We start from the raw sequence: 26,012 nt of genomic DNA, 5'->3' as shown, positions 1-26,012 counted from the left end.
TTCACTGTGATCTGGCAAAAAGGATGTCAGGTCACAGCTCTTATGGTTAGGTCAACTCTTAAGAACTATGGGGTACATGGAATATATGAGTTCAATTTCTAGTCTGACAGAAACTTGCTCAAGGGGATACGGCAAGTGAGGAAGCATGGGTAAAAATTACCATACCTGATAGTTCTAACAATCTAAACAATAGTTCTGAAGGTTGCCCGTATTATTTACCTAAATGATGTGTCCCATTAAGAAATCGTGTTACAGAGTCTTAGGAGAAACTCAAATACTGGGTGCAGCTTCAAATAGGTATCCAGGTGATACTATTCATTTATTTGCTGCTTCCCATTCTTACTAGAAGTTTTTGGGTTACACGTGAATCAAACTCCATTATTCTACAGAATCCATTACACGTGTAGTGAATCTAGACCACTTAAATGTATGGCAATATCTTTTCAAAAGGACAATTAGTTGATTAATAAACTTTGGGGAGAATTCCAAGGAGGAGTCTGTATGTGCTTCTGAGTATCTAAGTGGATAAAATGCTACATCTAGCTATTAACATTAAATTTCAACTCAACTTTCCATCATTCGTCACAAAGCCAACACAAGCTTCTTCAATTAATATCTTAAATCTGCATTTAGCAACTTGAGTAAGGGAAATTCTGCTGACTTCTGGGTTGGACTTGCCCTAAGAAGTTAGGTAGACTGGATAGGCAGAAACCCAAACTCAAATTGGAAGCCACTTTAGAATGGACAAAAGTTTTCATCTGGGTTTAGCAAGTCTACAACTCTATTTCCTGTTACATGTACTGTCAGTGAATCCTTAAACAGCTTGCACTGGTCATGATAATTTCACTTTGCGTTTCTGTTTGTTCAGTCCGATGTCAATTATGTGATATTTTGGAAAGAATGTATGGATCTTTTCCTGTCTATTTACAGGATCTGATAGCTACTCTGGCAATAAGATTTTTTTCCAACGTTTTGGGCCATGTCTCCAATACCTGTCCCTAGCTAGAGTGGAACTGAATAAAGCCTGCTGTCTCCCCTTTCGCCTGGCACTTCACTCTTCAGCACTTTTTGTTGTGTCCTCTGGGACTCTTACATGAATCGTAGGTTGTAGAGCATTAAAATTATTTGTCTGTGAAACTCATTTAACTAGTTGCTTCTTTGAAAGAAGAGTTTCTTGTGCTTGTCAATTGTAGTTGAACTCATTTTCATCATCAGAGAATTTTAATATGAAAATAAATTTATTTCTAATAAAGATAAGAGTTATGTTTTATATTGCAAAGTTGAAAGCATGGTTATAAAAGGGTAACATATGCAAAAGACAAATCTAAATTAAGTTAATAAGAGGAATCTGTCATAGCTGTTCTGCTGCCTCTAGGTTGGCTGGAGGCCTGGGGAACTAGCCTCGTTTTCTCTCAGAATGCTTAAAGAAGGTCCTTCTCCAAGCTTCTCTCCCTTCCTTTCCTACAACTGGGAAACAACTTTTTCTCCTTCCTGGTTCTTTTTGTAATTTGAATGCAGCACTGTAAAAACAGTCTGCAAACCAGTAATCGTTCCTTACAAATCATGTTTCAGAAGAGCTGTAAACTGCAAACACATCTAAACAAACTTAGTTTATGGATTGTTTCAGCTTTTAATAGAAATAGAAATTGATATATTGATGATCTATGGGACAAGTTTCCTCCATTACATGCACAAATTTACAAAGGAAGGGTCACATTCACAGTTCTCCCTGCTATAGAACAGTCTTTGTAAAACAAGGTATTGTGACCAGAATGCGCTCTCTGTGTGTGTGTGTGTAAATGGTCTCATCTTACCTGCTTCCCAGCAGTTTTTCTGTGCCCATTATGTAAAAGGAAAAGCTTTTCTCTTCTTTCAAGGGGCTTTGAATTTCTGTTGTCCAGAAAGCATGGAAGTCTTCCAGATTGCATGTATACGTGGAGATAAATCTAGCTAAAGGTAGAGGGGAGGGAAGAACTACTTGCATGTTAAAATGAATTGAGCTTTATCTTCAACTTTCTTTTGCCTTAAAGATGTTTGAGTAACTTACATTTGAAGACCTTAAAGTGTATTACTTCAGGCTCAATAATTAATCGATCAGTGGTTAATACTCTTCCAGTAAATTTACTACATAAACTCACCACAGTTGGCCTAGTAATAACTGTTGAATAAATTACTTTGCATAATAATTCTTTTTTCATTGATTAATTTATTTGAATAAAGTTGTGCCCCGTCCCCCCCGTTTTTATACTTCTATTCTCCACATTTCAAATCTTTCAGCACAGGTTTTCATTGTGGAAAAAGAAACTTGAGGAATAGTTTGATTTGTGATTACTTATGCATAGATGTGAGTTTGAAATATAAGATCCACAGAGGATATATTCATGAATCTATAATAGATTTATTTTCTAGAAAATTCTGACTACGCATCCTTGCGATCACATACCCCTGACACTGTGAATCTATGAAGGAAAGCTAATTTAAAATGTGATATGTTTAAATTACAGCATTACTGGTAACTGTGAGGTTTGGCAGTATTTTTGAGTGATCTGTAAGTTATACATTGAAGATTCTTGAAAAATCTGTTAAATGATTGGCTGCAACTTACTTTCTAATGAGAAAATTATTATAGACTAATAATTTTTTAAAAATTTGATTACACTGATTGTAATTACAAATTACATTTTTCAGGTCATGTCATGAAAGCTGCTGAGCATTATGAAGCATTCTATCAGTTAACAGGGGGTTCGACATGGAAGGATGAGACAGGCCATACTTACAATTCACTGGCATGTGAGCAGCTCTGGAGAATTTATACATTACTAGCAGACAAAATGCTAGAAAATGAAGAATACAAACAGGCCATCAAAACACTAATAAAAGCTTTAAAAATGGCAAAAGAAGGTAGGTGGAAAATAACACTTTCACATTCCCTTATTTGGTGTGCATGCCATGATTTTCCCAAGAAATGGTCAAGTGTTTGACTGGGTGATTATTTCCTATGAAATTCAAAGACAAATGCTATCCCTACGCTTCCAGATCTCACTAAAGCAGAAATGCCTTCTTGCTGACGACAAAGAATCTTTTAGATTCCTGAAAGCTTTTATCTCTAAAAAACCAACTATGTGGGAACAATAGTATAAACAGTGAACCCATAATCAGAAAGTGAGGTCACTGATGGAAGCTCAGCATGCTGATTTTGATTGGCTAGTTACTGCTGATTTGGCAATTTTTGAGTGATATTATCTGTTGGATCACTACCTTTCACTCTACATAGTTATTTGCAAAAACCAGTTCTGTGTCATAAGAAAACAAGATTTCTTCTGTATATCTTAATACACGTAAATATGTTGAAACCTAAAGTAAAAAATTGCTGATCACAGCATAGCTGAGGTAGGAAGAGAGACTTCTGGAGATCATCAGAGTCAGCTAGAGCAGGCTGCCCAGGACTACATCCAGTCAAGTTTTTAGTATCTCCACAGGTGGAGACCCCATAACCATTCTGGAAAACATTTTCCACTATTCAAACACCCTTCACAATAAAGAAGTATTTTCTTGAGTTCAGATGTAATTTCAGTTTGTGCCTATTGCCTCTTGTCCTATCACTGAACACCAGTGAGAAGAGCCTGGCTTCCTCTTCTTTACACCCTCCCATCAGAAATTTGTACACATTGATGAACTCCCCTACACCCTGAGCCTTCTCTTCTGTGGTCTGAACAGTCCTAGCTCCCTCAGCCCCTCCTCCTAGGACAGATGCTCCCAGTCCCTTAGTCATCCTTGCAGCCCTTCGCTGGACTCACTCCACTATGTCCCTCTCTCTCATAGAATCAAATCATAGAATCGAATCATAGAATCGTTTAGGTTGGAAAAGACCTTTAAGATCATCCAGTCCAACCATTAACCTACACTACCAAGTCCACACTAAACCAGTCAAGGGTGGACTAGGCTAAACCATGTCCCGAAGTGCCACATCCACCCGCTTTTTGAACACTTCCAGGGATGGTGACTCCACCACCTCTCTGGGCAGCCTGTTCCAATGCTTGACTACCCTTTCTGTGAAGAAATTTTTCCTAATATCCAACTGAAACCTCCCCTGGTGCAGTTTGAGCCCATTTCCTCTCATCATATCGCTAACTGCATGGGAGAAGAGACCAACACTCACTTCACTACAACCTCCTTTCAGGTAGTTGTAGAGAGCAATAAGGTCTCCCCTCAGCCTCCTCTTCTCCAGACTAAACAACCCCAGTTCCCTCAGCCGCTCCTCATAAGGCCTGTGCTCCAGACCCTTCACCAGCTTTGTTGCCCTTCTCTGGACATGCTCCAGCACCTCAATGTCTTTCTTGTACAGAGGGGCCCAAAACTGGACACAGTATTCCAGGTGCGGCCTCACCAGCGCCGAGTACAGGGAGACAATCACCTCCCTGCTCCTGTTGGCCACACTATTCCTGATACAAGCCAGCATGCTGTTGGCCTTCTTGGCCACCTGGGCACACTGCTGGCTCATGTTCAACCAGCTGTCAACCAGCACCCCCAGGTCCTTTTTGGCCAGGCAGCTTTCCAGCCACTCTTCCCCAAGCCTGTAGCATTGCATGGGGTTGTTGTGACCCAAGTGCAGGACCTGGGACTTGACCTTGTTAAACCTCATACAGTTCGTCTCGACCCATCGATCCAGCCTGTCCAGGTCCCTCTGCAGGGCCTTCCTACCCTCGAGCAGATTGACACTTCTGCCCAGTTTGGTGTCATCTGCAAACTTACTGAGGGTGCATTCAATCCCCTCATCCAGATCATCGATAAAGATATTAAACAAGGCTGGCCCCAAAACAGAGCCCTGGGGAACACCGCTCGTGACCGGCTGCCAACTGGACTTAACTCCATTTACCACAACTCTCTGGGCTCGGCCACCCAACCAGTTTTTTACCCAGCGACTACTACGCCTGTCCAAGCCATGAGCTGCCAGCTTCCCAAGGAGAATATTATGGGAGACTGTGTCAAAAGCTTTGCTAAAGTCCAGGTAAATGACATCCACAGCCTTTCCATCATCTACCAGGTGGGTCACCAAGTCATAAAAGGAGATCAGGTTGGTCAAGCAGGACCTGCCTTTCATGAACCCATGCTGGCTGGGCCTGATCCCCTGGTTGACCTGCACTTGCCTCTCTTGCACTGGGGAGCCCAGAATGGCACACAGCACTCCTGGGGTGACCTCACCAGTGCTGAGTAGAGGCAAAGGATCACCTCCCTCGACCTGCTCGCAATGCTCCGCCTAATGCAGCCCAGGATCTTGTTGGTCTCCTTTGCCATGAGTGTGCATTGCTGTCTCATGGGCAACTTGTCCACCAGGAAACCCAGGTCCTTCTTTGCCAAGCTCCTTTCCATCCAGTCAGCCTGCAGCCTGGGCTGGTGCCTGGGGTTATCTGTCCCCACATGCAGGACTTTGCATTTCCCTTTCCTGAACTTCCTGAGACTGCCATCAGCCCATTTCTCTAGCCTGCCGAGGTCCTTCTGAATGGCAACACAACCACCTACCTGGTAGATCAACAATTCCTCCTCAATTTTGTATTGCCTTCAAACATGCTGAGGATATGCTTGGTCACACCATCCAGGTCATTAATGAAGATATCAATCAGTATTGGTGTCGGTGTTGATTCCTGAGCACATTACTAATGACTGGCCTCCCACTGGACTTCGTGCTGCTGCTTACAGTCCTTTGAAGGCTGGCAGCTCAGTGAGTTTTCAGTCTACCTCACTGTTTATCTAAGCCATACTTTATCAGCTTGTGTATTGAAGATGTTATGGGAGACAGTGTCAGAAGCTTTGCTAAAACTGAGAGAAGCAACAACCACTGCTTTCCTTTCCTTTCTACCAAGCCAGTGATCATAACCTAGAAGGCTATCAGGTTGATGAAGCATGATTTCCCTGTCATAAATCCATGCTGACTATTCCATATTGCCTTCTTGTTCTAGATAATGGCTGTATGAAGCTTTTTCCATGTGTGGATAGATTTAAATTGGGGGGAATAGTGTTTGAAAGTGATATACAATGTGAGATGTTGATCAGCTAGAAGTACCATGCTCTGGAGCATTACTTACACATGAGAGGGAACAGAAAATAGAAGGTAATTCTCACAGGTTGACTTTATGGAAATACACATAATTTGCCAGATTTTTCAGAAATCTTAATAGTGCTTGTTTCTCAAAAGATGCTGTTAAACGTCCACTTCTATAGGCTTACTTTTCCTAGATGATTATCCCAGATGATTATTGGAGTGCTTCTCAGAATTAGGATACAAGGAAGGTCTCAAATAATCATCTTTTTCCATGCACAGCAATTCAAGAGCCTTCCATCCTATTCCTTAAGGGGCATATTTTCCATATGAATTGCACATACACTTAATATATAATATTAATTCAACATTTATCACCAGATACATTAGTTTTTTAAAATTTAATAATGTATGCCCAACATTAATCTGTTAGCCAGTCTTTGAGTAGTAGTTGGGATAGATAGAATTAAACTATCAAAAATGGCAAAAAAATTGAGACTATTTTCCAAATTTTAAAATAAGTTTTGCCACAAATAAATATATGACTATACAGGTACATAGTATAACACAGCAATCTATAGAAAAATGTAAAATGTATTCAATGAAGCCAAGGCAAGTTCCTAAAAAGAAATATCTCTATTAGACAAGAAGATACTCTTGGAAAAAATGAACAAGCTTCCAGGCATCTAAGCCCATGTGAACTTCGGCATTTATTATTTTTAAAAGTGCCAGTGAATGATTTCTATTTCAGGTTTTTTTATTATACTGTCTTTAATTATATTAACTCTAAAGAACCAAAATTTCTTATCTTGCCTTATCTCATGAAGAATAACATTTTAAAACCCCACTTGAAATCTGAAAGCTTTTATGTGGTAATTTAGGGGGAATAAACCAAACAAGACTTAAGGGGCAAGAATTAAATTCTTTCCATTCCTAATGTTTAATTTGTGAAGGTATATGATTCTATTTGGCTATTTTTTTCTTTTAACTAAACCACTAAGTAACCTATTTTGGTTTTATCTGCAATTTACATTATTAGATCTGTTTTGTGAGTAGCCTGTTTAGATCTTTTCTTTTGGGATTATGTACCCAAATACTGAGAATGTGAATTCAATTAATCGGCTGGAGGAGGACATGTTTACCCAAAAGCTTCTCCGTCTTTTCCAGCTGCATCTGTTGATCAAATACTAGCTTTTAGCTTTTTCTGCAGCTGTTGTCTATAATACATGCTTAAGTCACAGCTACAGTAAAACTGCTGCTACTAATATTTACTGTAGTAACTGGAAGAACTGCTAATGAAGTTTCTCATCAGTGTCTTCCTATTGCTAGTGAAAATTGATGGGAATGAAGGGCTTGTAAAAATGGATCTGATGCCTTTCCAAAACTTACTTTGAGCAGGCAGATGTTCCGTTGCCCTTACTTCAAATCAATCACTTTCCATAGCTTCCTGAGACAGGTAGTAAATATCACTATGCACAGTATACTTGCCATTGTTCTCTTTAAATTTAATCTTTAGAAGTTCCTTTCAGATGAGTTCTCCGGTCCCCATTCCAGAATCAGAGCCTCTATCGATGAAGCCCGTGTTTAACAATTTAGTGAAACCCATACTGGCTCCGGCTGCCATCTGTAATATCCATTCTGTCCTTCTGGACCATCATCTGTGTTTATGTATTTTATGAATTAGGATTAAATATTACCTACTTCAGACTCTCAGACTGTTCTTAAGTGAGGAAGGAAGTTTTTTATATCCCTAGCAACTTTTCACTTATTATTCCTCTGTGAAACTGTATTGCTGTATCCTTTGCCTCATTAAGCCTTTTAAGGGGTATTGAATATTGGAAAAGACTCAGGTTTTTGAGTTACAGGCTTTTCATAATTTTATGTAACGTATAACGTGCTATAGATAGAGCATTGCTATGGCCTCAGCAATTATAACATTCAGAGAGTTCCAGAACTAGATGTAGGCTTCTGTGTGTTTGGACATAAAGAATTTATTAGCCTGATAATTGTAAGGAGATAATCTCCCTTTTCATTGCAACTATATTTATTTATGCATTTTACAAAATATCTTGCTATGCAGTTATGCTTCAGGTTGATTTTCTACTCTTTATTGTGTTTGAGCAGATAGATTTTGAGCAACAGAAAGACTGGATTTTTGGCTATTTTTAATATAATTTCATCTACAATTTTTTTATGTATACTCATGTTCTGGAGGGAAATTTTTGAATATAGTGTGATCCAGTAAGCATTTATATAATTAATTTATATAAATTTCAGTATTGAATGAATGATTTCTCTATTCAGGGAGCAATATAAAATGACCAGCAAGCAAGGTTTGTTAGATCAGTATTAGTGAAATAAAACCTGGCATGGAAAAGTGTGATGCACCTCAGTTAAAAACTGCCTGTGCAGAATTTTCTGACTACTGCTTGCAAGTATAAGTTGTCCCTTTTTTTAAGTTATTCTAGCCTACAGTAGCTTGCAAAAGAGCCATACAAATAAGAAATATGAACCTGGTCTACTGATAGTTCTCTCTTGGTGTTTCTCTAAGTTTCACATTAGCAAAGTGTATGGGTCAACATATTTTGTGTTTATATATTAGGGTGTATTATATATTTGTAGCTACTTTTATTTTATATATGAATGTATAGAGAGGCTACTATGATTTTCTAATGTGAGGACACTGTGAGTATTATTAAACAATTAATGACAGAACATTACAGCGTGTTAAATTGATTATGCTGCATTACTTACTGGAGGATATTTTCTCTGACTTTGTTGAACTTTGTTTAAATCCCTAGCGTCTATTTTTAATTACCACTATATATTTTTGGGAAGAAATAAATGGCAAGGGTAAGGAGAAGACTACAGTATATTTAAACATCTGTATGTTTAACCTGCAAGAACTGTCTGTACTAACGTAATTTTGTTCAGATCATGCTGGTAATTGTAACTTCAATCCTTTCTTTAGGAGGCGATACGAAGATGGAAGGAGAAGCTGCGTATTGCTTAAGTTTAGCGTATCATTTTGCTGGAGAACAACAGGCAGCATTATCAGTAAGTTTATTTTAAAGTTGCTTTAGCTTTCCCAATGCCTTTCTCTGCCTCCTTGTCATCTTCTTAGGCATTTTGGAGAGTGGAAAAGACTTGAAGAGACTCGGCTTATGGACCTTTTATAACTGTATCTAGTTCTGTAGACAGGGATCCGTGTGGCTTAAGCAATTATGGTTCTGATAAATTCCAGAACTGATGGAGTCAAGGTTTCCATGCTTGGATCTGTAGAAATAATATAAATTGACAATTCAGGTTATATGTGACTAGCTTTGCTTTTCCTGTATTTATACATATATAAACCAGTTTTTATTTAGTTAGGTTTTTGTATAAAACACCAGTTTTGCAAACTAGTTTGATACAACATATTTGTGAGCAGCAAGTAAAAATACATCAATTCACGTGTTGAGTGTTTCAGAACATCAGGAATTTAGAACAAATATGAATTGCTTTTAGTATGAAAAGCTGTAGTGCTGATGCAATCCCTTCTGTTGAAACTTGAGTTCAAGCTCCTCTTCTGATGTTTCCTTTGAGCCTCCCATACATAATAATTCTAAGACTATGAGAATTCTACACATGGAATTCTACTCTGGAAGAAGGGTTCCTCTAGTTCATCATAGGTCAGTGTGAGAGGAAAGATAAGCATCAACTTGATTTGTTTGTGCCAGCCATCAGAGAAGTCACAGTCCTCCATGATCCTCTTAAAAATGTTGTGTGGAAAATTAATTTATTTGAATATTTTGTCCATGATTATTGCAATTAATCAGCTGGATATTTCTCTTTCTGTTTGTTCCTTTAACTGCACTGACTCGGCATTTTATTAATGAACAAGTTTTATAGAGGTCATTCTTTCTGGTTATTTGTTGTGGTGGTTTGGGTTTTTATTTTTTGCAGAAATAGACCAATAGAAGTCACAGAGTGAATACAGCATGGGTTTCAATATCGCTTGCTTGGCTTCTGCAGTGTAGGAGGGGTTCTAGATTTCTGTCTTGAAATATCCTCTTATATGTTCTTAATGATTTGTGATACAATTTTTCCAAAAGTTATTGACCATCTTTATACATAATTCTTCAATGTTGATAGGCCTATCTTCTGTATAAATCAACTGAATGCTGGAAAGTGGGAACCTGTTCTCACATCATATACATAATAGGTTGTGCCTGTTGTTTTTAGTCTTATAAAAACACCTGACAGGTAAGGAAAACAATGTATTTTTGTTAAAAGGGAAAGAAAGTCTCTGTAGTACAAAACATAAATGATACATTATGTTAAGGGTATAAAATGTTATTTTAACAGTAATAAAAATACAAATACATTTCAGTGTAAATAATATAATATTATATTATACCATAGAGGCATTTCCTAATATAATGGCATTTCCAATAATATTACATAAGAAAACTATGAAGTACTATCATTCAGAAAATATAGTGTGTGTTAGGAGAGTAAGAAAAAGGAGTAAAATTTTAGTTCCTTTTGTCCTTAACAGTGATCAATATAGACAGCAGTAAAATATCAGTGGTTGACAGTACTGTTGAGCACAAGTTGTCTTCACTCTCCAATTAGAAATCATTGCCTAAAATTTACCCTTCTGTTCTCAGTTTAATGGTCTCTGTATCCAAGGGGAGCTCAGATGCTTACGGAGATGAAATCATTGCATCCTGTTCCCAGAGGACTACTGGTTATCATTACACATAACACGCAGACAATACTGCTAGGAGCCAGTTTGCCTCATGGTAATATGTAGTTCATCACCAGCTTCTGTAGCATGCTAAAGAGGTCTTGCCACACAGCTTGGGACTATTCGGGTGTAGACTCAGGGGTCTCGGCAGTTATTTTCCTGCTTTGCATCAGTTTTCATCTTCTTTATCCTTTTGTGCTGTGGTCCACCTCAGGCAGTCTCCTTCTAGGGGAATCTGAAAGGAGCAGCTGTTACAGATACCATTTCCTCCAATTGTTGCCACTTGGTTCCTTTTGCTGTTCAGCCTGCTACTCCCTCCCCCAACATGCACACACAGTAGCATGCATATAAACTTGTTTCTCTTTCATTCATGTCTTCTAGCAGAGTGGAGAAGCATATGTTCAAAATATTCATTATCTGATGCAGTAATTAAAGGTTGAAATGATTAAGCTGCAGCCTATTATATCAAAAATATGCAGTCACTTTGTATCAAATGCGCTAGTTTTGTTGGAGAAGGTTTTTTATTTGCTAGGCACTTGGTGTATAATCTAACATAATTTGATTTGGTGTATAATCTGTACAAATTGATTTAATTTTATTTGATATATATGATTTATTTCAGTGGACCTACTCAGATGTAAAAACATAAGTGTGTGCAAGTTTAAAAGCCTGAGAACAAATTATGTTCAATAGCAGTGCACTACGTTCATAATATTTTTCATATCATCTGGTTTATAATCAAGCCTAATGGCTTTTCCACAGAATATAACACAAAGTATTAATAGTTCCCATTATATAGATTTTATCTTAAACATTATAGATTTTGGCAGGGAGAGTTCTCCACCTCGGCTAATTTTAAAGTAAAAGTTACTGTTTACTTGTTTTTCTTCAGACTTGTATAACAAGCTAAGTATTAAGTAAAACACTTCTGTGTCATTAGAAATCTTGCATAAGGTATTGTAATCTAATGCTTCATGTGGGAATTTTTTAAACTGGGCTTTCAAGAATGCTTCAAAGAGTTGGCCATCAAGGGTTTTTTCTCTTTCAATTAGAGTTGCATCCCAAATCATCAGGAAAATTGCAGTCCTCATCCCTTGTCTGAGCATTATTTTTTTTTTTCTAAGTGTTCCTTTATTTTGGATATTGAATCCTGTGTTTCAGACGTGTTACTTACGTAAATAATAGAAGCAGTGTTCATGAGTACTGAGACTCATGCCAAAATAAATGTAATTTATGACATAATGCTATGTGCATGAATTGTCAGAATTACGATATACAAGCCACAGGCATAAAATTATCAAGAAAATTTATGAACTTACAAAGACATCTTCATATTCAAAATGACCCTATTAAAGTAAGCAGAGGTGATTTATGACCGTAAAGTTAATTTCTGAAAAAGTCTATGTCAAAACAACTTTTTGTTGAAAATTTTGTGTCAACTCATGTAGCTAGAGAGAATATAGATAGGTGTATCCAAGATGCAGATATTCTGAACTTAGTATGCACGGTGTATTTTATCTAGTTATATCTATTATATCTAATTATATAGATTACACCCATATGTATGTAAGAATTTGGTGAATCAAGGAGGACCTTAGCAAGTAAAAGAGCTCCAAAAGGTAGGCTGAATGTTATCCTCTTTTCTCCCAAACATTCTGAAAGGTAGTTGAGAAGAATGAGCATCATTCCTCTGAGATTTGCTCACTATTCTAGTACTTTGCTAGAAGGCTGAACTTCAAGACACTTTTCTATCAATGGTGTCTGGGTAGACCACTGAGTTTAGGTTTAAGCTTTCATTACTGTTACTACAAAAAGAAACACTTAAATGGAGACTGGCAAAACACATCAAAAGATACTGTTCAATGGAAATTATTTCAAATTTCCTTCTTTTAAATCAGCTAGATTGTCCTTTATTCATCTGTAAGTGATATTTAGCCATTAGTAATGAAGTGTAACATTTTCAGCTCAGCAAATGGCATCATGTGCTTGAAAAAAACATTTTAGCATACCAGTTTAAGAAAAGTTCTCATCATTCCTGGAGGCTTCACTTTTATTGAAGCAATTTTAAATTGTTCTTAAAACAGTACTCATATAGAAATTTTGTATTTTTCATATATGAGGAATAAAAAGCCAGGTAAAACTCTGAGTCACCTTTGAAGGTAGGCACTTCTGACAGATCTTGACACTGACAATGGATTATGTACAGAGAAAGATTTTCTTCTTGAAGGTCTAGAATTAGTGAGGCAATTCTGAAACTGATTAAATTTCATGTTTCTGAAAGGTCCCACTGTTGCTAGGCATTGGTGAAGATAGTACAAACAAAATTATATGAGAACAATTAGTGCTGGTAGTGAACTTTGCCCTGACAAAATATACTGACTCAAATACTGGTGGAATTAAGAGATTAGAAATTGTTTGTGTTGAGTATCTTAAAGAAGACCTAAAACTTCAGGAAAGAGGTGAATGTCTAATCATTCAATTAATTTTTTGTTGTTAATTTAGCACTTAATTCTTAAAGTGAAAGAATTATTTGGATATGAAAGTTAACAGTCTCTTAGTGAAGGAAGGATTTCTTCTACTGGTTTAATTTAGGTAATCATTTTCCTATCTTAGCCAGTTTCTTGAAAACCTGAAAAAAATACAGGGAAAATGTTCTGAGTAGCCCTGAGATGTAATGACACTATCTTCATTCAGTACTTTTCTGTATATCACACAGATTTGCACCTTGGTAATATGGTGTCCACCACAGTTGCCTTGGAACATGGTATAATTTTCCTTTTGAGTCTGTGTTTCAAATTGCTTTTTGTTTGGTTAATGGCATCAGAATAACTCCCCTCAGTACCCTGGATTTTTGTCGAGATAAAGGTACCACAAGAATACCTTTTGTAAGAAAACACTCTTAAATGCAGTGCTTCTGCAGAATTACAGTAGTCAAGTTATACAAAAATTATAGAGCCGAGAAACAAAAAATATTAAATATGTAAAAAATCTATTAACTTGATGACAAGCAAATCAGATTATCAGATTTCCATGTTTTCCCAGGGCAACAATGAAAATAAATGCACTAGCAACTTGTTGATATCAACCTTACTCTTCAGGAGTGTCATGTTCCATAAGACTGGCTACCAAAACACCATAAATAGGTGGACTTTCATCTCATCCATTATAATTTTAAATTTAATCATTCATACATCCCAAAAGAGCAAGACAACTACAATAAGCTGCAGATTTGACTGCATGTTCCATTAGATAAATCTATAGCACCTTTTCAGAATTTTGGGACTATCTGACCACTGGTGTTCTCAGGAATCTGAATACCAGTTGGTGACAAAAAGTTTAAAACCCCAATTTTGGTGGCCATGCATGGAGGACATTGTTTTGTTTGCATGGTTGTTTTCAATTCCCAAACAGTATGAAAGTTGAGTTGCTGGGTTTATATACAAGGTTTATGTAGCCTTACTTAATATATATATATTAAACATCCTGAGTTTAGAAGTCATGCCATTTAACATATCAAAAGTGTTTTCCCAAACTTCAAACTATTTTTTTGTAAGATTTTGACTCTGGATATCTATTACAAAATGACCAGTTTTATTATCACCTTATACACACACACGCACTCTCTGTATAAGTTTGCAAAAGAACTGGAGGGGGCTGCAGTGCAACATTAATAAGAATATTTACATGGTTCTGCATTAATAATAACAATAGATATCCTAAGATCAAGACAATTCTTTGTATGACTCAATCATTTCCATGAAATTGTTGCTAGCTGTTCTGTTTGAACTCAAAAGAAGCAAATTGTCCCTTGCTGGAGGTTTGCTTAGCTCTAATATGTTGAAACATTGGGGACAAAGCCATAAACACTACTTAAACTACTCTGCAAGGGAATAAAAATATCTTTGCATCTATTCACCAAGACGTGGAGGGCAGAGCAGCTGGCAATCATGGAGCCTTCCCTCTGGTCCTACCTTTTTGATATAGCTGATGGGGTGGAACAATCTCTGCTATTCTCTGCGTATTCTCTGCTAGTTATGGCCCGTGGAGATGGCTCTTCCTTATGCTTTCCCAGGCAACATAGGAGCCAGATTGTGACCACAGCTCTACAGTGTCTGTTTTATGGGATATAAGGTTACAATTAGTCCACTTGCCCTGACTGAGGTTTCTAAGACTCTAATAACTGTCTTCTGTCAGTTGAAAGATGTGATTTAGGCAGACATTTTCTACTTACTGTATTGAAACTTCTTTTTAGAGTAGCTAATAAAATAGACTTTCTTTTTTTTTTTTTTTTTTTTTTTTTTTTTTAGAATAACTGCTGATATACAAGTTTCCACTCATTTCATTCCCACAGGCTAGGAACAAAAAAGACAAAGCAGTACAACTCTATGTTATAGAGGTTATTTACTTTATGGACTTTAGACTATATTGGATTTCTAGCTTAGGTGTGCTAAACCTTGGAACCTAAATGCTGTATATAATTGAGGGAAAGAGATAGTTACAGCATGTCTTAGTTCATAGCTTATATTATCTGAGAAACAATAGAGTGAGAGATCTTAAGAATTGTCAGTAGTACAACCATTAGTGAAACTGCACATATTATACCCAGGGCTGTAGCAAATGGCTGAAAAACTGTGTAAGAAATTTTCTAATTTTATTAAATAATATACTTACGGAAGTCAGACTTTTTATGTGTTTTGAGAAATGAAACATTTGTACCCACACTGTACAAACTCAGGAATTTCAGTACTTAAATGCAAATATATTCATAATCTGGGAGGTTTTGTTTTCCTTTGTATAGTTTAGTCCAAATGAACAGGCTTTAAAATATTTTCTATAAAGTAAGGCTTTTAAAATTAGATTGGTTTCTCAAATTGGTATAGTTCAAGCTACAGCAATTTACTTATTAAATATGAGCTTAAATTTCAATTCAGTTACTCCCATTGACTTCAAGGGGACAACTAGTACTCAGGTGTAAGCAGATGCTTAACAGCTTTGCTTGATCAGAACTATCAATGGCTAGATTAGAGAATAGGAGGTCTTGATTCAGGCATCAGATCTTAAGGAATTTAAAATTTATCCTTTGATAGATAAATAACCTGAGAAGTTAAAACACTGAAGCGTGCCAGTATAAAACCTAGAGCTTGCTGCTTCATTGCTAGAAGCAATTTGTTTTGCTGTTTTGCTTTCAGCTTATGTATTATTTCAGAGCTGATCAAAAGAATTGGTAGCAAAGTGTGAAATAAATTGTACTTCTAAATAAATTGATTTAGCATTCCTTGGTGCTTTAAGTGATTTTAGTAATATTAATATTTAAAATATTTCTGTTTGAAATCTTTTTATGACTACATATAGCAATAATGGCCACCATTTCATTCTGCTGTTTTTCATATTAGAATATTACACAGTAAACATTGTAAAAATACTATCTTTTAGCACTGAAATGGATGCAAAAGATTTCAAGTGTCTATTTGCATGTAAATGACTCAAGTTTTATTCAGTCAATAAAAACAGTCTATTAATCCTTTTACTGCATTTCTTACATGGGTTAAAACTTAAAGAATATGTGGTTTACAGCTGAATGAGAACTTTTCTTTAACTTCCATATGGGTATGCAGAAAAATAATGGGGTTTAACTGACTTTTTTTTTATACCTTCCCAGTTTATCCCTGCAATTTTTTTCCATTGTGTTATGCAAATTTAAGGGTTGGTTTGTTTGCTTTTAGCTAGGAAAACTTTGTGTGATTAAAAATATCTGTTCATGAGTGGACTAAAGATATTAATAAGCATGAAGCAGAATATTTATAGGTGCTTTGTCTAAGAAGTAATGGGCATTTAAGCATGCACATGCATATAGTATGATATTAAAGTCTTAGGAGGCTACAGCAATCTGACAGCCAGGTACATTCATGTAGACACAACAGTGTGATAAAAGCAGTCCAGACATCTGGATAACAGTGCTGCTATACAAAAACATTTCTGAACAATTCACATTATTGCACTTACCCAAATTTCCAGTCTTGTCCACCCCTTTCTCCTTGTTTCTTTCTCCGCCTCTGCCTTTGTCTTTTATGTACTTGCGGAATCTCATTTTTCCTTTACAAGTCACCTCCATCTGCTTATGTGTCAGAGTGGCCCTCGTGCCACACATCACATTGAGGAATTCTCAAGATGAAGGGCTGTATTCACATCACTACTTCTGTCTCAGCACTGTTTCATGCTTGTCACTGCTCAGCACTCAGCGCCACACTGCCTTGTTTTGTCAATAACCATTTATTTGTTGCTGGAATAGTAGCAACCATTACATCTGACCTCCCTGTTTCATCAATTATGGATAGATTATTGGATGTGAACATCTGCAAAAGCTTGCTGTTGAACTTACCTCCTGGCTGGGATTAGATAAAGTATTAAACTGTTGTTTATTGTCAGGCCAAAACTCTACTGGGAAGCCAGGGAATTCCAAGACAAGCAGACTCCCATCAGCAAGCACCAAAAATTGTTTAGTATTGCCACCGTTTCCCATAAGATCGTAGCCATTTATTATTTACACTTATTACTAGTTGTTATAACATACTTGATAAAAGCTCTTGGCAGGCACAGTGTTTCCAGCTATTGTCACATCTGTCAGGATGGAAAAGATACGTAAACTGTTTTTTCCTCTTATATTGCTGTTAAAGGGTAACAGATGAAGCTTCTTCACTCCAGACTGTTAAGCCATGCTTTATTTTGAAGAAATATGTCAACAATGGCTGGTTTGGAAAACATTACATTCCCGTACTAAATAAAGATTGCAACAACCTTTACTAGAGTAATGTCTCTTGCAGTAAAAATTTCAAATTGTACAATAATAAAAAACTAAAATACCTGGGTTTGACATTTGCACAGGTTTCTGCTCTGAAGGACCTGGCTGATTTTAAAAAAAAAAAAAATTATTTATTTTAATAAAACCGTTTATGAAGCATAGTAAATAATAAAGTGATGACTGCATTCCCACAAAGCTGTAGGTGTAGAGAATCAGAATTAATATCATTGTTAGTGGCACGGAAGGCCAGAATTAAGAGCAGTAATACAGAAGCTAATACAGAAGAAATAAGAAGGATGGGAACAGAAGTTAATGTTTATTCAGTCATCTGTACTTTTCATCTCTTTAAGTTTCCTGTGCAGCAAAATGAAGCATACAGGGTGAACTCCTGACTGCATGGAAGCCAACAGAAGTTTGAAATGTATCTGGGGAAAGGAGCTTTTTCAATTAGTTACTTGTATTTACATATCATCCATTCAGAATCAAAGCAAAATGTACATACTCTGAATATTATGCAAAGCATACAAGTAAGACTTGATACAGGCAAAAAACCCCTAGGTCTTATCTTGATAGACTGTTAAGGAATGAGTGAAGTGTTTGTCTTCCCTTCTCTAATCCTTCAGACAGATGCAGACACAAGTAACCTGAAGCATGGATTGCCATGCATGTTTATAGAGCATCAAGGTAAACATTGCACTTGATAGCCAAGTATAACAAGGGAGGGAAGAGTGTGGACTGGATGGAGCAGTTACCCCTCAGGGAGAGTGTCATCCAAGCAACAGCCCAGTGATAGCCATGTCCTAACAAGAGCCTGTGGAAGGTCTTGAACAAGCGTGCTCCACTTTGGTGTTTGACTTGGCCAGACTTCTGGGTGGCTTCTTCTACATCCCTCCCCATTCCCCTGTCCCGGATTCCCTTGCTCCAAGATGCACACTTATGCTATGCATTATCCAAATAACCATATTAAAGTCCCTGGAAGAGCAGTTCTGGAACAGACCAGATTGGCTAATTCCAGACAAATTCCTTCTGTCTCTGTAGAAACAGCGATGAAGCTTATATGTTTCTGGTTTAATTTTTTCCAGTTTATTTATCAAAGGAGTGTAGTCCAGTGTAATTGGATGTAGCTAAGGGCAAGGAGTTAGCATTCACATTTACAGAATTTGAGTTGGTGAATTTCAGTTGTGGGAAAAGAGGGAGAACTAACAGTTCTGGCAAATCAGGTACTACTCCCTCTTTCCTCAGCATGGCACCCAGTTTCAGTATCCCTTAATTGTGAGCATGCAGACAGAATGCTGTACCAGTTCTACCTCAGATGCTCACTATGCCTGAATACATTTAGCATTGAACAAGGTGTGGCCTGCCATTCAGTTGATATTGGTGTATTATATTCCTGGGATCAATGAGCTCTGCTCATTGTAATCAATACACTACATGAACAATACAATTTTCTTATTGCTGTCCAACCTCTCTCATGCTGTGTTTTGGCCAAAATAAGAATACATCTGAGTTTGTATTGTGAAACTCTTCTTTGACCTTACTCAGGATGGCTGCAGGCATGTAACCACTCAAATTATGGTGATAAAGACTGCATTTTTCAGGCATTTTAAAATACACATTTCTTGGGGAGCTATGGGAAAGAGTTCACTGAACTGCAAAATGCCTATGCATACAGTTCCATTGTCTTTTACTTTCACTGGACTGTATGGAAGTGGTTATTTAGTGACTGTCAGAGCTATGTGTTTTTTCTGAAAGTATTTAAGAGGTACTAAGTGGTATGAAGCCAGTAGTCTCACTCGATTGCATTGTCTGTCTACCAACATCTATTGTTGACTCCAGAACAATATTGTCAGATGCTGCTAGCCAGGCTGGGCCTTAGACTGTTACTGCGGTGCCTGTCAGAAATCATTAGCTAGTGATCTCTTTGACTAATGTTCCAGTTGATTGTCTGATTCATGTTCAAGATCTGTAAATGAGGCAGAAGCATCTTTACTGCTCACCAGCTGTGAAATGGCTAAACACAGCTAGATTTTCAGAAATCAAAATAAATGTATTTCCAATAAACTTTGACAACAATATCAAGTGCAAAGCTGAGAGCAGAACTACGTTTTTGTGTTTTTTAAAGTTGCAGTATTATAAATCAATATTATCCTATCATGTTTTTTGCCAGAGTAATGTATTTTACCAAAATAATGAAATAGTGGTAGTAGCATTAATCTTGTGTTGAGTTGGATAGACATTCTTTATTCAACATAAATTTATACCTTTGATTTTTACTCTTTTGTCCATTATCCCTAGATGTATCAATGTTTAGCATAGCCTATGTCCTTTTGTCTGAGTCCTCAGTGTATGCCAATGAGGTGTGTACATGTTTGTTTTTATGTACATATAAAAGTACGAGTGTGACAAAAATAAAAAATAAAGGGTGGGATTTGGGGAGAGGGCGTCTTGGGGGAGGAGCTGGTGTGTCTGTTTTGTATTAGTGGAATAACCCCAGGAGGGTCACACTGGCATGATGCTGAGATAACTGAGAAGAAATCTGGGCCTGAGATCTGAGTAATATTTTTCTTGGCAAATGAGGTAAACATGAAATTCACCACTACTTAGAGAATTAGTGCAAGAGCTATACCACAAATAGGCTCTAGTTTGAGGATTGAAGCAGAGCTCGTTACTTTATTTTTACACTGTAACTAATTGTACCCTCAATAGACTTAAAAAGGCCAAGGAAGAGAGTTGATTTTGTAAATAGATGCTCCCACAGTAGCTATCCTCCTTCCAGGTGCACCTGCATCCAGCTTTTAGTGCTAAGCAAGAAAATAAGGGAAATTGTACAATGCTTCTGGATTTTTTTTATTTCTATTTTGGAGCCATAAAAACTACTTTTTTTTTTTCTTTTTTCCTCTCATAATAGTGGATGGCATGTGGGACAGTTCTCTGTAATGTGGAAGACAAAGTTGAAGTCTTCACCCTGCCCCCTTCCCACACTCTGCACAAATGAGAACAAGTGATTGAAACCCACTGTTCATTTCTGTATTAGACTTTGATTTTCATTTTATTTGTTTTTTATCCAGTATTTCCACTGTGGACCCACAGAAGTAGGAAGTTTGAGACAGTCAGTGTGCTGGGTCACATAGAGCCAAAACTAATTCGTGACCAGAATCAGTGCCGTTTTTATAATTTTTATTTTGTTAAACTTACCTTACACTTTTCTTTTTAGAAGTAGAAAGAATGGTACATTATTCTAATCTGCTCAACTGCATATACAATGATCTTTTTCCACTAGTTACTAGTAGTATCAAACCCTCTTTGAAACAGTATAGAAATTTTATATTGGGCCTAGGATGATCAGGATAAATCTATTGCAACAGCTTCCTTCCTCAGAACTCTTTGTACATAGCAAATTAAAAAAACAAACAAACAAAAACAAAAAAAAAGAAGACATTTTGCCCCTTCAGTAACTCTAAATCTCTGAAAACTATGTCTCAGTTTTGAGAAGGAGATTCAGCCAGTCATATAATACCCAAAGCCACTCTTTTTAATGTACATTACCAGTATAGATTCTTATGTAGTCCCGTTCAATATCTCTTTCCACGATGTTATATATTTTTATTTACATTTCCTTAACATGAAGAAAGTTACCAAGATGACATTTTAATGCACAATATTTACCGTAGAATACTGAAGCGGAAGCATGTTACCTTAATAAGAAGACTTTCGTTCTGTTGCCTAAAACAATTTTTCCATCCTTTTTGTTTGTGTAATGACAGCTGTATTCTTTAAGACTACAAATGCAGCAAAACAGCACATTTGCTTAGGAGTTTTCAGCATTAGTTATTGACGTGTTCCACCTCTTCCTTGGAAGTCACTGTCCTCTGCACATATTGGCCAAAATACATATAAAAGACCCATTTCTGGCTATACTTCTGTCTGAAGGTAGAAAAACTTTCATGGGAGCCTATAAATTGCATTAGATCCAAATGATATGTGTTCCAAATATTTATCCACTTGTCAGAGAGCTAATAGGTGGCTGGCCTAGCCACGCACATTCAATACTGTCTTGCCACATGTATGTCTTCCCTTACGTGGTATTCATAAGAAGCCAGTTAGATGGACTGGTTGTTTGTATCCCATGAAAATAAACAGGAAAGTTTTCATGTCCATTTCTTGTTTTCAGGCTGCTTACAGATCCTGGCAGACATCACTGTGTCAATTCCACTTGGTTTGCCAGCATGCAAGCTTTATAATCTTTCATTTTAAATGAAAATTGAAAGTGTGCCCTAATTGCAAGAGACTTTGGGTGAAATCCTGTAATGCTTACATGTTAATCCAGCATTTTATCCTGCCCTACCTCCTCTTCTTTTTCTGTCCTGCATGTTGAAGGTAAGGCATGCACCATAGGTGAGGAGGCCCCTCTTCACTTCCTCCGATGCATACGGGGCAATTGTAGCGTACAGGGGCACTATACAGCACCTTCCATCAAGAATGTGTCCTTTTCTGTGTCCCTACATAGTATCTGAAGCTGGAGGAGTTATCTGAAATACGGACATAAAGAATATATTTTCTGTTGTAATTTATCAAGATTTCCTCCCTTTGATGTAGATGATTTAATTATCATTATTTCATCATTATTTAGAATGAAACATCTGATTTATGTAGAGTACTAGTAACCTGAGACCAAAATGAGCACTTTTCATCAATATGAATGAGTGGCTTTATTTATTTACTTACTTACTTCTTTCTCGCAGCTGTTGCAGAGATGCAGTGAACCAACTTTTTACTTTAGCTACTCTGGCTATGGTTTTTCCTTGGTTTTATCTGTATTTTTTAGGCTTTGTGATATCTCGGGTAGAAAAAAAGTACAGCAGCCTAAGCATTAGGTGCCTGAGTAACATTTCTGTGCTAGATAATAACCACTAGAGGCCCTGTGTCCTAGTTTAATATTGCAGAGGCCTGTTTAAAGTAGGAGTGATTTTCAGTCCAGTACATAAAATTTTGGAAACCTTCTGACACTGTTATGGCAGGTTTTCTGATATGGGCATGATTATTACAACAAATGTTGTAGGTCTTCTGAGCTAAATGCAAACCCAAGAACTGTTTCTTGGACACTTGTGGGCATGATTCTATGATTTCTGTTACCAGCCTGGATTATTAGAAGGACGTGCTGCAGACCTTGACAACTTAGAGTATGGATTCAGTTTAGGGCGAGTTCTGAACTGAAGTGACAAGTTCCTAACTGAGGTGCCTACGCTCTCTTTTTATCATATCTTATGCATTGATAACTCAATTGACAATGACCTTCAAGTATCGGATGCAATGCTGATGTACATGAGAACATAACTGATAAAAATGTGTTCGAAGGACAATAAATAGTGCCATGCACACTAATAAGTGCTACTTTTTGTGCACACAGAGCTTATATAACTAAAAAAATAAGAGCCTTGTCCAGGGATACTCCTGCATGTAGTAAAACTCCTTCAAGAATTAGGAAATCTGTGTAATGGAAACAGTGATAGAAATAGTGACATCCACAGCATTAACACACACAAGTTGTCTTCCTTTGGACCATGCACTTTGCCGATGACAGGGGATGCAGTCTTAATAGCAAATGCCCTATCTTTTACCTCAATATAAATAGGCATCTTGGGGCATGCCGTATGTCCCTGGGCATCTCCCATCCCCCTTCAGAGCTGGTAAATGACATTCACCACTCCTTTCTTGGAAATGTGCAAAAAGGATTTCCATAGATAGTCTTTGGAGATTTCCTGTTTTCTCATGTGTGTAATAGGTTGGGTCAAGCAACAAAGAGGAGGGAGGAAAGAATAGGATTTAATTTTATATGCACTCTCCCGTCATCACCATTGGAAAAAAAAAACAATGAAAAGAGAGATTATGCAATACAGGTGATGTCAGTGTTAAATTAAATTAAGATCATACATTTTTATGCAGCAGCTGTAAGCCTTCGGTTATGGGAGGGGTTGTGATAATACAGTACATTCCAAATGAATGTTAACAAGTTGTCTGTGTGTGTGAATAATTAGTCATAAAAATAACGAAATTGTCTCCACTATTTTAAACCAACATAGTTTAAATTTATAACCTGTAATTTATTCGCTTTTTGAGCATCTGAGTTGTACTAAGGAAAGTTGTCATAGTGACAGTTTAAAAAAAGAAAAATAGTATTAAGTTGTATATCAGTGTATCGCACACTATGAATGCAAAGGATACTGTCTTAAGGTATTGATTAACAGAAATTCATAAAAGCATATAAAAATTCTTAAAATCTTTTAAATTATGGATAAGGAAATTTATAATGCAAAGCAGGTAATATCTCTTTGGGTTTTACCAAGTGCCAAAATACAAGGATTTAAATACAAGTTGTATCTTTTTAATTTGGAATTATTGAGTAGTTTCAAACAACTATAAGTAATGATCAAAACCCCAGTCCCATTACAGCTAATTAAAGGAGAAACGTACAGGTGGGAAAACTTTAATTTTCTGTTTCATATGGAGATAGAGACTGAAAAAAAAAAAAAAGATGGAAATTCTTAGCATTGTATTTATTGGGTTTTATTTTCCTGTTTGACAGATTTTGAACACCTCTGTAAAAATCTTCACAGCACTTTGTGATTCTGCTGGCCTAGGCAGAGCATATGCAGCTATCACCAAGATCCTGGTAAGGTAGGTTAGCACATCCTTGTCTGGCTGTCAGTGCAGATTCATTCAACTGTAAAAGACTTAAATTGGTAGAGGTCTGTCGCTTCCCATTACTGACTGCTTAAATTTTAAGCAGTGCCCTTCTTGCAGTAAGTGACCCTTCTATCGAAAGTTATTTTAAACTGGTACACATTTTTCAAAGTGTATGATCCAAGCTTTTCTTTACCTGTAAACTATAATATGTCCTTTTTTCCCCACAGTTGGGAGGCTTTTTAATTTTTTTTTCAACAAGGTTGGAGGGACCTTACTGGAAAGTAGAAATCCAGGCATATTTTCCAAGTTAAAAAGACAGAAAAACTTGAAGAATGTAGCAAGCTTCAGTAGGTGTCTCAGCATAATCTTTTCTGAACTGTAAGCTTCCATTTATTGCACTGATTTCTTCTGTAGAGGCATTTCTGGTTTGTGCATGTGTAACTATATATAAATTTGTTGGACATAAGATGCTTGTCTTCAATGTTTTTGTTTCAGCATCTGGCATTAAAATCTTCTTCCAGGTGAATTAGTTTGAAACTACTTCAACTTCTTACACAAATAATTTTGACATAAAGTAGTCTGATGTAATTATCATATGAAGTAGGAAAAGATTAAAGTGAAGGTTGCAGCTTATCCTTGATTCATCCTACATTTGGGGACTTCAGTGCATATCATGCATGACAGAGTTTGGCAAATTGTTTATGGAGGAGGACTTGTCATCGGGTTTATTTCACTGTGCAGAGCAAATTCTCCCATTTGAGTTAGATGCCTTGCTTCTTGGCCTTTCAGAGCATATAGGGACCAGCCACAACCACAGTTCTTTTCAGCTCTCTGATATGTAATTCACATGAGATGAGATGTTCAAAAAGCCACAGAACAGACTTAGAATACCAGGTCCCATTTTCAAAACTGTCTTAAGCCTAACTGAGAAAGATTTAGTTGCTGGGACACCAGCTGTTACAATGAGTGACTTTGCGATGAGTGTAAGGGTGTCTGAGCTCTCAGTAGTATTCATCCTTGCATTCACAAAAAGCAGCAGTCTGGGTAGAGGGTGGCCTACGATAGCCAAGAGGTTTTTCCTAGAAAACCGTGTATGTTAATTTCCTCTCTCTGTAATTTAGGCATTCTGGAATGACAGCACATGCACTTATTTACTCTGAAGTTAAAGATTTGGAGATCCTTCTGAAGTCAGGGTTCTAAAACCTTCATCTGAAAGACCATGGCAGTGCAAATTCTTTTCTTAAAAGCAGAGTTGAAGAAGGAGTGGCTAGTGATTTTCCTGTGTGTCAAATCTGTACTCCACACTGTCTGGGAGTGTTCTCTGGCTATCAGGGAATAGACAGTCTCACTGCTTTCCGGTTGTTGCAATTTGAAAAAGAGGAAAAACAGTAGGTAAGGAGAAATGAGAGGGGAAATTAGCAATAAGACTCCCCAGTTTAGTATTTAAGGCATTCTCCTAGGAGAGGAACGTTTTGATTGATTCAAGTGAAGAAGAAACTCACTCTTATGTCTAGGATCAGGGATTTAACTGCTGATCTGTTGCACAGGTAAAGACACAACCATAAACCCTTCCTCTGGAAAATGGCAGCTGTGGTATTTTGTATAAAACCCAACTGGTAGTTATGCCCTGAGACCGTTAACCAAATTAAACAACTTACACATGTGCCTGCTTTGAAGAGCTTTAGGTACGTGATAGGCATAAACTCCTCAGCCCTGTAAATTATCATGATGATTCTCAGGACCTTTCAGCCATTTGAGAA

At 37.0% G+C, this 26,012-nt stretch overlaps 1 protein-coding gene across 1 annotated transcript in view; it reads left to right on the top strand.

Moving 5' to 3' along the window:
• The window catches only part of TTC29 (tetratricopeptide repeat domain 29), an 85,348-nt gene that overhangs the window by 46,178 nt on the left and 13,158 nt on the right, over positions 1–26,012 (top strand). The window contains exons 5-7 of the mRNA XM_075709439.1: positions 2,689–2,901; positions 9,009–9,094; positions 24,152–24,243. Of these exons, the coding sequence (XP_075565554.1) occupies positions 2,689–2,901; positions 9,009–9,094; positions 24,152–24,243 (391 nt within the window). The remainder of the gene's footprint in view (positions 1–2,688; positions 2,902–9,008; positions 9,095–24,151; positions 24,244–26,012) is intronic.

Source organism: Pelecanus crispus, chromosome 4, assembly GCF_030463565.1.
Source record: "Pelecanus crispus isolate bPelCri1 chromosome 4, bPelCri1.pri, whole genome shotgun sequence".
Classification (NCBI taxonomy): Eukaryota; Metazoa; Chordata; class Aves; order Pelecaniformes; family Pelecanidae; genus Pelecanus; species Pelecanus crispus.
The sequence above is the reverse complement of the archived record's forward strand: the minus strand, read 5'-3'. Positions and strand labels throughout refer to the sequence as shown.